Source organism: Calonectris borealis, chromosome 2 (genome assembly GCF_964195595.1).
Source record: "Calonectris borealis chromosome 2, bCalBor7.hap1.2, whole genome shotgun sequence".
Taxonomy (NCBI): Eukaryota; Metazoa; Chordata; class Aves; order Procellariiformes; family Procellariidae; genus Calonectris; species Calonectris borealis.
Window position 1 is genome coordinate 121511865 of NC_134313.1, and position 13364 is coordinate 121525228.

General features: G+C 35.3%; 1 protein-coding gene across 1 annotated transcript in view; it reads left to right on the forward strand.

The window, feature by feature from the left end:
- ULK4 (unc-51 like kinase 4) overlaps positions 1 to 13364 on the forward strand; it is a 253157-nt gene that overhangs the window by 45172 nt on the left and 194621 nt on the right. The window contains exons 19-20 of the mRNA XM_075143193.1: positions 5593 to 5700; positions 10636 to 10719. Of these exons, the coding sequence (XP_074999294.1) occupies positions 5593 to 5700; positions 10636 to 10719 (192 nt within the window). The remainder of the gene's footprint in view (positions 1 to 5592; positions 5701 to 10635; positions 10720 to 13364) is intronic.

Genomic DNA, 13364 nt, shown 5'->3' on the forward strand with positions numbered 1-13364 from the left:
ATTTAGTTTTCATTAATTTTAAATCTTATGTTCTTAATTTTAATGAACAACCAAAAAACCACAGAAGATGGATAATCTACCCAGTATATTTAATGTTAATGTTAGTTTTTAAAAACTTCAATTGAGTAGTAAGGCAGCCAGACAGATCTTAGTAAAAGTGAATAAAGGAATAGTTTACTAAATACAAAGTTTAATTCATGATTTTATTTAATATAACATAGGATTCTGAGAATTTTAGGACTGCATATATAAATGTATTTAGATAATAAATTGGTAAATTTTGATGACACACTAACCATGCTTTGGGAAAATAAATATTACAGGTACAAAACAAAATTAGTGTTGGTATTAAATCAGGGTTTTCTGCTGGTTGAGATACATCATCAAAACATAATTTTGAACAGCCTGCCTTGATTCTGTATAGCAGATGTACAATTTGATTTGTATTTTCTTCAAGTCCTGCCTGCAAACAAATAAGCAATCTTAACTTAGGTATCATGATGACTTAATGTCCCTAGCTAGTCTGCTGGGACTATTGTCTGGAGCTCATGTTATCACACAGCTCATCAATTTTGTGTAGTCTAAATACTATTTCATGGTGTATTCACCCTCAGTCTAAAGAGGCAGAGTTGAGAGGTGTTAACTGAATATGGATAATGTCTGTTAATGCCACAGTGCTGAGGTACTTTTAGTGGTAATGATTCCACAGTGAAAGTAGTTCTCAAAATATGTATTTCATCACAAAAGCAAGAGTAATTCTGTATAGCTATAGAAAGCAAATCAAATAAAGGAGAAAATGCTATCATTATTCGTTCATCATTTAGTACAGAATAGTACTTGAACCAACTTGACTACTACTTTCTCAGGCTGTTATATTAGAAGCTTTGAAACCTACTGATACATTTATTTCTTCACTTGAATATGAATATGAAAGTGAAGCCTCTCTGGAATGGCAGGCTATTTAAAGTTCTTTAATAACATCTGAAGAAATGTTCTGAAAGCAGTCAAAGAAAACAGTTAATGAACATAGCATTACATAAAAAAAGGGGAGAAGGTCAAAGTTTGTTTAGTATATCTTTTTGCTTCCAGTTTTTATATGATTTCTCTGTACAAAGATTGGAGTTATGTTATGAAGCTGTTAAGGTCAGAAGGTGAAGGAAAATCAAGGAAAGTTGAGGATAAAAACACTTTAGTGCTCTGAGGAAGAAAAAATGCTGTACTGCCGAATATCTCTGTAAACCATCTAAAAATAAAAAAGAAAAGAGAAGAGTACATTTTATAACTTTTAGGACTGGAATTGGTTGTTTCCTGGGGTGATTGTTAAACTCTGTAAACTCCTTTTTTTTTTTTTTTTTTTTTTTTACTACCTGATTTACCTTTCAGTTCCCTATATGCTTTTGTGAATGTCTGTGACAGGATTTTCACAGAGTATTTCTTGCAAAGTCTGCAAAAATGAGACTAATTTTCACAGATTACTTTCTTTGAGCTTTTGAAGCCTTTGTGTCAATATCTTGCCTCTTTCTATATAGATGCAAATGACAGTAAAGTTGGAGACTGGAATCTAGCCTTTACCTGCAAAAATATTATGACTTGCAAAAACATAATTGCATTTAATATTAGCAAAGGATCTAGGAGACAAGAATATTTGTTTACAGAGCAACTCATTTTATGCATCTATGAATTTGTCATTGTAAAAAAATTTAAACCTTGTAATGAAAGCAGCTCAGAATCCAGCAACATCTACCAGTAGTTTTCAGATAAAGATCTCTAGAAGATGATGTCTTGCAATAAATCTGAAGTGGCTTATAAGATGCTGATAAGCATTGAGGCAGTTTCTTATATCAGGATAATATCAGGATATTCTGATATTCTGAACTGCAAGTCAGGGATGAATTTATCTTCTGGTTTTTCAAGATTATGTACATTTTTACTGATCCTCTCCCAGAAAATAACAGAATTTTTGTCTCCTGCCTAGCATACTTCTCAGTTAAAATACTTCTTAAGTTACACTGTTTTGCTATGTGTTTGTTCTTTGTGGATAAAATCTTAAATTATGTTTTACCTTTTTTACTGGTGGATATGTAGTATACATGTATTCCATCAAGGATTTAATAATGTATTATATATTTTTATTGAGATGTATGCATAATGACAAATTTGCTCTCTGCTTTGCAGTGATCAGCAGCCAACGTATGTGTTTTGGCATTTATATGCATTGCTTTATACAGAGTGGGATTTATGTTCAAAATCAAGATTTTCTTTAGCTTTCTGAAAAAAACGCAGAGTAACACTTTCTTTTTAGCTGCTTCTTGCTTAATGACTAGATGGGACTGTGTCTTGCTAGGCTTTTTGAGGTAATGGGAGGAGAGAGCATGTTTTGAAAGTAGGGAGCCAGGACTATTTCAGATAACTTTTGCCTTTGGCCAAACACTTCTCATGATTTGTGAGAAAACCACAATGTTGGTGGTGGTGGTTTGTTTGGTGGTGGTGGTTTGTTTGGTGGTGGTGGTTTGTTTGGTGGTGGTGGTTTGTTTGGTGGTGGTGGTTTTTGGTTTTTAATTATTTTTTTCCTGTGTTACTCAAAGTAAAGAGTGTGTGTCTGAAAAACTTGTGTTATATCTTTCAGTTACCACACATCTCTTCAAAGGCATGTCATGTTAAATCCCTTACAGAGGAAGGACTGTAGATTGTTTTGCTCTCCCCTTCGGGAGTAAGTACTGAAGTGGCTTTGGCCCACAGTTTTTTAACACGAGAAACTAAAATTTTTTGGGAACTTTATTGTGAATCGTTCATATGGATGACAGTATCACCTTTCTATCACTCTAGACCAAACTCCCAACCTTATATACTTCCCTTAGTCTCCTTCTGCATCCCAGTTGTCCTTTCACCTACATCTGTTTCCTCAACTTCAAGCTTCCCATTTCCCAAGCTTTTCCTGCTCCTACATTTGTAACACACAAGCTACACCACTTCCTTGGTTATGTTTAGAAAATGTGTGTGTATCTATTGTTTGCTTCTGAGCTGCATCAATCCTTTGTCTAGCTAGTAGCTACAGCATCAGAAGAAACTTTGGAAGCAAGATCTGCTGCTGTAGCTACAATGCAATTATATGAATGTGGCTATATTTTGTCATCCATCTTTACGCTGGTCCTTTTGTTCCACTTCAGAAAAATGTGCAATGTGGCATTATAGTCAGCAATAGCATGTGTTCCCTCTCTGTGGCCTCATATTCAACCCAGGCTATAGTCTATCTCCACAACTCCATCCCTGTCACATAATCTCCCATGCTTGAAGTGTGTTGGTTAAGAATGTGAAAGAGTTAAAGAACACATAACAGCAAACAAATCACAGATTAACCACCACAATTTAACCAGATTTTGTGAACTGCTTGACTTTTCCAGGTCACTAAGTGAGGTGATTCCAGATTTTAAATGTACTATCTGAAATATTAGTCTCTGCTGTACACTGGGCTATATGAGTATTTCAGCTGTGTTGAAAAGCAGTTATCTGAGCCATCTCTCATGGTTCACCTGAAAGGTTCTGTCTATTGTGAGTACTTTTTTCTGTTTAGGGAAAGCTTCTTAACAGAGGCAAAACTATGAAACTTGTAAGTGTTAGGGTGGTGGGACTCAATCAGCTGAAGTGAATTGAGCAGTTCCTTGGGCATACAATGGAGCTGGTGCTCAAGAGAGTTAGACTTGGATCCTCCACAGAAGGAGAAAGGAGCCCACACTGGCAGGCCCGTAATCAGAACTGAAAAATTCATGTCTTTTTGTTGGATTAAATTTGAGACCAGTCTGCAAGAATGGCTATCAGGTTGTCCATTTAAACCCTATGCAAAGTCTGAGAATATCTTGGGAAACTGACTGCACAAAGTAAGTGGTTTCCCAGAACTGCTGCTGTTTAGACCCCTTGTGCTTGGATTGAAGTGCTGCTTGTTTGTATTCAAATAGGACTGTAGATGTTGAGTTCCCTGAGATGATAGAAGTCTGTGCTCCTTGTGCTCTGTATACAGATAATACTTGCTTCACAGGGAAAAACACCAGAGAATTTTTTTTCAGCTCCTTAACTCTTTCCTATTGTTTAACCTTGTTAAAAGTAGTTTTAAACTAGAAGAGAACCTAGAATAAAAAGTCTATTACAGTGATCCAGTACTTAATTTCATTATGATTTGATTAGTTAGATGATCTTGTTGGATAAACATTTGTGCTTCTTGTCAGATATTTGTAGCATCATCAATATCTAAGACCTGGACTCAATGATTTTGGGATAGGACTGTCACGGGGTTAGTCCTACTTTAAAATATTTTTAAACAAGTCCTTTTTTAAAAAGTCCATTGTTCTCTACTGAAGCATAAAATAAACACATGAAATCTCTCAGTGATACTGCTGATAATGTTTATGCTGTTTAAAGTACAAAGTACATAAAAATAACTTCAGTTCTCACTTAACATATCAGGCAAACTATTGGAAATCACTGACTTCACCAACAGTATCTGTTTACAGACCTTATTTGCTGTATCTCATAAGTACTTCAAAAGTATTAGAACTAAATCCTTCCCAATAATCAAAGGAACTACTTAAGGGACATAGCAAGTGTATTAAATCCATATTTGCTGAATTTGAACTGTCATCTTTTCCTACTCTTGCAAGGCATGAATGTTTTGGAGCAGGGGATACCTGTAGATCCATCTTTCTTAAATTAAAGAAACAACTGGCTTCTATATTGCTATATGCTTGGTACATATTGGCACACATTTGGATTTTGGGGAGCACACCCCAGCCAGCAGATAGCATGCTTTTCAATTTAACATGAGGTAGCTAAATGATCCTTGGTTTCTTGAATGAATCCGGCATTAAACGTTAGGTTGAAATCTGTTCCATATGTGTATGCGAAAGTGATTTCTTACTAGGTCGCCTGCACAAGATGAATCAGAATTTTCAATTTCCCTCCACTCCCTCAATACAGGTTGTGTGTGTGTTTGTGTATGTATGTATGGATGTATATATATATATGTATATGTGTGTGTGTGTGTATATATGTGCTTTGCAAACAGAAACTCTTGAGGTACAGAAAACTAAAATGGTATGTCCAGTTCACATGCAGTGAGTTGCCAGTAAACTCAGAGATCAGGAGACAAAAGAGTTCCTTTAAGAGTTCCTATCTCCTAATTTAATATCTACACAAAAGACAGCATTGTTAATTTTTGTTGTTTGTTCTTTTTGTAACCTGGTCATGAGGAGAACTTTAGATCTTCTGATAGAAACGTAGGAAGAGCAAGTAGACTTTTTTTTTCCTGGCAGATCTACTTCTGTTGTCCTGAGGGAAAGGGAAGAAGGGATAGCTGACAGTTTGTCACCTGGGCTATTTCCTTATTGCATTTTTCTCCGCGTTGCATATATAACCTGGTTTGTAATTATTATTTTTTCTTGTGTTTCCATGCTTACTAAATCCTTTGCAAATGGCTCTTTAGCATAAGTGAAGAGTATATCAGTAAGATGGCATTTCAGATAAAGCTTGTTACCTTTAACAGTATATTTTGCTTGAGAAAAGATTATACATGTTGTTCTATGATTTATTTTTGTATTTTAGGCAATTATACTTTTAACTGAACTCATCAGAGAGAACTTCAGAAATAGCAAATTGAAACAATGCCTTTTACCAGCACTTGGGGAGCTTCTTTACCTCATAGCCAGGGAGGTAAGACTGCCAAGTGATCCTTACAAATTTAACAACTGTGAAAAAAATTTCCTGTGGAAAAGTAAACCAAAAAAGCAAATTGCTTTGCCATTTGTATCCTCAATAGTTTCTTGTCCTTGTATGTTCTGTGATACTTTTTCTTCTTTAAGAAACATGTTAGTCCAATCATGTACTTCATCTGAGATAAATTAAATTGCATTCTTCAAGGATAGAGTTTTAACTTTATAAAACAATTTCATCAATCACGATAATGACTGCTGGCCTCCAAGTGGAAGGTCTAAGTGTTAGAACATTTTAGCTAGAGACTTTGATTAAATAGGATGTAGCAGTACAGCCTATGATATCAATAAATTAATATGTCTAGTCCATATTAGATCTTATCCTAGCATGGTTGGATTCACAACGCTGTGGAAAAGGAAGTGGAATGATCCTGACTAATTTCAAATGGACTTACGGTGATTCCTGACTAGAACTGATTTAAACCTTCAGTCTAGAAATAGTAGATTCACATTAAAAATAAACAGAGGTTATTTGTAGAAAAGAAATACTATTAATAGTAGGAATTGAAGATGACAGCTCCTCTAAACCCTCACCTTTCTCTTCCCTTATTCAAAGGGTAAAATACATTCTTTTACTTATTAGAAACAAAGGTGACTTCAGGCAGAAAAAGCCTAGCCCTAGCTTCTCTGAAGCCTTGTATTAACTGCGTCATCTAATTGCTCTGAATGCTATCATGTTAGTTATCAGTCTGTGAGGTCACTTGATAAAGGAATGAAAATACCAAATGGATCTGTAGTTACGACTTTGTGCTGAACTTCCATGTTTTATTGTCCTCATGCCCTAGCTCCTTTGCATGTTCCACAAGATGAAATGGTTGCCTTGTTTTTTGTAGGTTAGCAAGCATTGTCCTTTTCTGGTTAGACAATTGCCAAAATACATGTCAAACACACAGAGTCACAGAACTTGTTCTAACACTGAGAAATTATGTTATGGAAAATATATCCACAGTCACAGTTTATTTTTATACGTTTTAATATTTTCTCAGTTTTCCTTGGGGGAAAAAATTTGTACTTAGCACCATCAGACATCATTGCAAATGATGTCATTTTTAACCACTAATAAAAAATAAACTTAAAACTCTAACTTGAAAATTATATTGGGCAAGAGTATTTTGCACTGCTTGATTTTATTTTGAAATTAAACTTTAGTGATTGAAACAAATCTGTTTACGCTGGCTCTATAACAGTAAAATGATTTGCATGCGCTAACCCTAATAGATTTTTTTTTCTTTCCTTCTGAAAATGTGAACTGACAAATTTTGGAGTCTTCACAATGTTTGAAGCATGATAACTTGTATTTAAATGACAACTCTATCATGTTTCAGGAAGATCTATAGTAGTGGGTTGCATTGCTTTGAGTTATGTCATGGTTTAACCCTAGCCAGCAACTGAACACCACGCAGCCCCTCTCTCACCCCCTCCCTCCGGTAGGATGGGGGAGATAATTGGGAGGGCACAAGTAGGAAAACTCATGGGTTGAGATAAAAACTGTTTAATAATTGAAATAAAACAAAGTAGAACAGTAATAATAATGATAACAACAACAATAATGGAATATACAAAGCAGGCGATGCACAATGCAACTGCTCACCACCTGCTGACCGACACCCAGCCTGTCCCTAGCCACAAGAGCCCCACCCTAGTTTTTATACTGAGCATGACGTCACATGGTATGGAATACCCCATTGGCCAGCTGGGTTAACTGCTCTGGCTATGCTCCGCCCCCCAGCTTCCCATGCACCTGGCAGAGCATGGGAGGCCGAAAAGTCCCTGGTGCAAGCACCACCCAGCAACAACCAAAACATCAATAGGCCATCAACGCTCCTCTCATACCAAACCCAAAACACAGCACCCCCGAGCCACCAGAAAGAAAGTTAGCTCTATCCCAGCCGAAACCAGGACAAGTTATAACTAAGAAATTATTAGAGAATAGGAAGAAATATTTGGAACTACCCTACACATATGAACTCAAGGCACTGTGTCTTGGTAAAACGTCAAAAATATCAGTGTGATTTGTATGCTTGGAGACATTAACTTTTTTTTTAAGTTTTTTAAGAAAAGCCTCTATAAAGCTTTTCATTTCTCTATACTGTACCTACTTAGCCTCAGAATACTGTAGTGTTGTAGGCATTTTGTTGCTCATTAAACTGCAGAACAGTAGTATTGAATGATCTTGCCAAGGTCACACACCAAGTCGATGGCAGTATAAGAAGATCAAAAAAGAATGTTTATTCGCAATTTATATCTTTAAACAGCAAAGCTTTATGCCTTGACTAATTTAAGAAAAAAATCATAACTGCATCTGATTAATTAGGAACTGTACACAAAATATTTTTGTTTTTCTTTTTTTCCATGTTTTGTTCCATTTTGCTGTTCAGCCTACTTGATTGTTTTATCAAGCTGTTAAATATTTATCATTTAAACTGTAATTTTTTGGGAACATGGCTGATTTTATTTATTTATTTATTCCCTCTCGGTTTTTGCTAAGTGTTTCTAGGTCCAACCAAAATATAAATATTAAATAATGATAAAGATTATTTCTTTTTCAGATGAACATTTGGTAAATCATCAATTATCAAACACTTCAAATCAAGTTCAGCTATTTAGGTGCAGCATGATTCATTAGGTTAAATACAGGATCACTGGTTGCACTTCTGGCTTAGAAAATATTGGGGAAAAGTCCAGATAATCATAATGGTCTTCCACAATCCTAAACTCTGATATTATGTGTGTACTTGCATATGAGATCTCGTAAGTAAGATCTTAAGCTCCATCTCTGCATTTTTCTTCCAAAGAGAAGCCAAGGGCAATGCACAAGTAGCATGCGCAGACCCCAGGGAGGATGTTCTGTTATGCTTAAGCGAATTGCCTTGAGGGAGAACTTTCAAGTTCTATGTAATATTTCTATTCATTTTGTGCTATTTGTGTTATTAGGATACAGAACCTAAAGTTTAATCAAAATCAACATGAACTGTGAGCAAAAAGTAGGAAGATCCCCCAGTGTTTGGTGATATATTTAAATGTCAAATTGTGTAGGTTTGTTTAGGTAATTAAGGATGGTGCTAAGTTTCATACACCTCTTCCCTTTTTTTTATTTCTAAATAGAGACTAAACCTTGCAGAAAGTCATTAATCAGTCTGAAGAATGGAAGAACTATTAATGTTTCAGGACTGCACCATTTCTTAAGGCTTTTTATTTTACAGTACATTTATTATGTATGATTATAGAAAAACTTGACAGTTTCTGATTGAATTAGATGAATAAAATGAGAAACAGACCCATGCCAGTTCCAGCATAAACTGTCATTTTAACTCTGTCTTGACTTGTAGTCTTGTCCTCCCTTTTCCAGGTGGAGAAGATTCCACTTTTAACTGTTAAAAAGTAACCTACCATCCTTCTTTGAAACTTGGGCTGCATTTTCTTAAACTTATACACTAAGCCTTGGAAGGCAAACTGTGATTAAACGTCAACATGTTGTTACTCAGATAAGGTGAAGGAGGTGGAATGTAGTAGATCTGATGTCTCTGTTGGATGTCAAACCACTTTTATTATTATTGTCTGTAAATTACTTCCAAGGAAAATTTTTCCATACTTCCTACTACAAAGTTAGTGGAAATAAAGCTTAAAAAAATGAGAGCTTTAACAAACTAATTTTCCCTATTGATATATGTTGCAAATAAAGTTTTGATTTATTTTCAATAAAGAAGGAAAATTAATTTTAGTAGGCAATTTAGTAAAAGTCTTTGCTGCTAATGTGCCATTCTTTAATTAAATGCTTGATATTATCACATCATGTATGTTGAATTAGTGTAGGCCACTCAGAAATCAGGAAATTCAGAAATTATAATTTGTTTCTGCATCGTTAACTCCCACCTTACCCATCCTATGCTTTTTATTAGAAACAGTTAATTAGAATGCTAAAAATAATTTACTAATATAATCAATAGAGTTCAAGAAATATAATTTCTTGAGGATAATTTCTGAAGGAATTGTTGCTTGTCATCCTTTTGTCCACTTGTTAAGACAAGCTACACATTGATTTAATGGTATCTCATCTTCATACCATCCAATGCCTATTATTTCTCATTTTCCTTCCCGAAAGAGGCTATTTTTTTCACTTGCTAATATCTCTGTGTTACTAGCCTAAATATGGAGATTGTTTTAGTTAAATCTTAATGATATCCAAGTGTCCTCTTTTAAACTTGAAGTTTCACAATAGGCTACTGGGGGAGGGGGAAGTGGAGTTCGTTAACTTCTAATGGAAGGGTCAAACCCCTGATTCAACTAGCAGTGAATTAGCCTCTCTAACAGGGTGATTTCAAGGAAATACACATAAAGATCTTGGAACAGTGTTGATATGTACTGAAGGCTATCCATACAGTAAGTTTTATTAAATACTTTATATCTCCCCGTATGACTTTGAATATTTTCTTTTCCAAATTAAGTTTACCTTTTTTTTTAGTTGCCAGACAAAAGTAATTTTGTTTGTTTGGTATAATTAAATCACATTTAAAGAGAAGCATTACTACTTTATTAATCAGTTGTCTCTTTCTGTAGTAATCAAAATTATTAAGAGGAACGCAAGAATATTTTTTGTGTGTGTGAATTAGGAATCGTCAGTAAAACTCAGAAATATTAGGACAAATTCTGTTATGGATTTTGGAGACTTTAAATAAGCTAATATCAATTTCTATGCTGCACATGAAATAACATTAAATAGTAACACTGCTCTGGAATTTAATATATTTTCTACAATATGTTAATTTGAAATATGTATAATATGAACCTTATTAAGAATCTGTTACCCATTTTTTTATGTGAGTGAGATTATTGTGATTTTTTGATTTAATCATTTGTGCCGTTGGTTTCATTTCAGGAGGAAAAAAGGGAGCACCCCAGAGAATGCTGCGTTGTTCCCTTGGCTGTTTACACTGTGCTAATGAGGTGTCTTCGGGAAGGGGTAAGGCTCTTTCATTGTCCTCAATAGAATTTCTCCACTGTAATAACCCTTTAGGCATTGTATGAGGATTGTAGCCTGCAGCACTGCAGTACCTTGTCAACCAAGTATTGCTCTTGAATTTAAATTATCATAAGACCGTGACCTAGGCAGGAGATTAATGCAAAAATGCAGTGGTGTTCTCTGTACATTCAATGTTTATGTGTTGCTGCTTGGGTTTTGGAAATGGGATGGTAAATATAAATTACTGTTAATAAATGTGGAATTTATTAATGCTATGGCTTTCTTTTGAGAAATGTTCTGACAGTTTGTACTGTCCTCTTGCAATCTCATTTTTGTACATCTTTCATACATCTTTGAGCAAGATTTACTTTCTATTTTGAAGTGGCTGATACACAGTTTTTGAAAACTGCATTGTTATTGTACTGGGTTGTTTTTTTGAGGCCAAAAAGTAGTATTTATTTCATTCTCATACATGTGCTATGCTGTGTTCGTCATTTTTATTGGTGATGGCTTAGCTGTGTTAGAAGAAGGGAAGAAAAACATGCGTAGAGTTCCAATTTGTAAAATGAAAAAGAATTGAGTAGAGGGTTGGCATTTACTGTTTATATGAGACCACTTGACTTTACTTTTGCCCAAGGCAAAGCTCAAGGCAGAAAACATGTCGGAGGTTGCTGGAAGGGAGAAAGCAAGAGAAATACCTTTTTTCTTCTTTTTTTGAGATCTTTATTGCCTGCAGATTGTGATTAATAGAGGAAGAGTCTAGATGCATTTTAACATCTTCAAACCTTCAGGTGATCAAGAACACACAACTGTGTGTGTGTGGTGGACTATTTCCAGCTCATAATTAGTGTGAGATGTCATTTTAAGGCACATTAGTGAGAAGCTATTTAATTATAAATTTAGTAATGGAAGACTTGCTGTTTTTGAATATTCAGTGTAGAGAAACTAAATCAAGACATCCATAAGACACTAATTTATGCCTATAGAATAAAATAACTTCTTAGTCCTGAAACATGTAAAAATTTTCTTAATAATTTATCTTGATATATTTTTCGTGAAAAAATAACACAAAACAAATACATTTCCCGTGCAATAGTTTGAATTTAATTTAATTAAGTGTAAATTTAAAGTTATGTGTAGGCTAACCAAGCACAGCTGTGCATTTCTACAGTTTCTGTTTGTGAAGATGCTCGAGGTTTGTAATGGAGTTTAAGTATTTGTGCTTGTTTGTGTGAGTACAGTGCAAAAGTACTAATGCAAATTGCTCTGTCTCAGTGGTAGCAGCCTCAACAGCACCATTTAAAGAATCAAAAATATCCATAGATATGTAAAGTACTTCACAACATATGGAAATGGAGAGAGAAACTTAACACTCACTATTATTAACTTTTACAATTTCTTTTGCTCCTTTTTTCCTCCCCTCTTGTAGCAATTCTCTTCTTATCCTCCATAATTTTACCAGCCAGCCATCTTTCTTGAAAAATGGTGTTGCAGCATCTAAAGCTAGGTAGTTAAAATTGTATTATTGTTAGACATCTCTTTGCAAGAGATTTTTTTCTTTTTTAAGGAAGGAATAATCAGGTATAAAACAAGTTTTTATGCCAGATGTTTTAGATGCAGGAGTGAAGGAGGAATGAACAAAGATGGAAAAACAGATAGAGAAAGATTTTAAACTATTCAATTAAATTTATGGTGTCCTTTTTGCATATTTATTTCAAAATATGTAAGAGTAGGACTACTGAAGTAGATGCATCCAGGATGATAGTATATCAGTCTCTTCAGCCTATCACATTATTTAGTGAAAAAGTAGATCTCACAATCGTTAGCAGCAAAAGTTACACAAAAAAAATGTACTTAATGAATTTTTATGAAAACATCTGTGCGGTATCATCAAACTGATTTAAAATATAACCACGTCTTATGTCTTTTAAAAACATGTTTGAAGCTGTAAAACTGTAGAAATGGAATGGACCTCTGGAGGTCATCTAATCCTATGCAGGTTTAAATAGATCAGATTGCTCAGGGACTTATCTATTTGACTCTGGAACGTCTCTAAGAATGGTGATCCCACAACCTCTCTGGGCAATGCCTGGACCACCCTCATACTAGAAAAGTTTCTCCTTTGAGATTGGAGTTTCCCATGTTACAACTTGTGGACATTGCCTCTTGTCCTGTGGCCATGCACCTCTGAGAACATCTGTTCTCCAGTTTCTCTTTATCCTTTGATCTTCCCTGAATGTTCTTTTCTCAAGGCTGAACAGCTCGCTCAGCCTTTCCTGTCATATGCTCCAGCCCTCTAACCAACCTGATTCCTTTCTATGATGTAGACATGACTGGCACTGTGGACAAGGGGAGGGCAGTGGATGTTGTACGCCTTGACTTTAGGAAGGCCTTTTCACACTCTCCCACGCTCCTCTTATCACCAAATTGGTGAGATATGGGCTGGACAAATGGAAGATAAGGTGGGCAGGAAAATTCTCTCATGTGATCAGTGGTGCAAAGTCCAGCTGGTAGGAAAAAACTAGCAGCGTCCCTCTGAGATCAATGCTGTTTAATGCCTTCAGTAATGACCGGAGTGACCAACTGGAGTGTATTCTCCGGTTGGATAACACCAAATTGGTGGGGAGGGCAGCATCAATATGCTG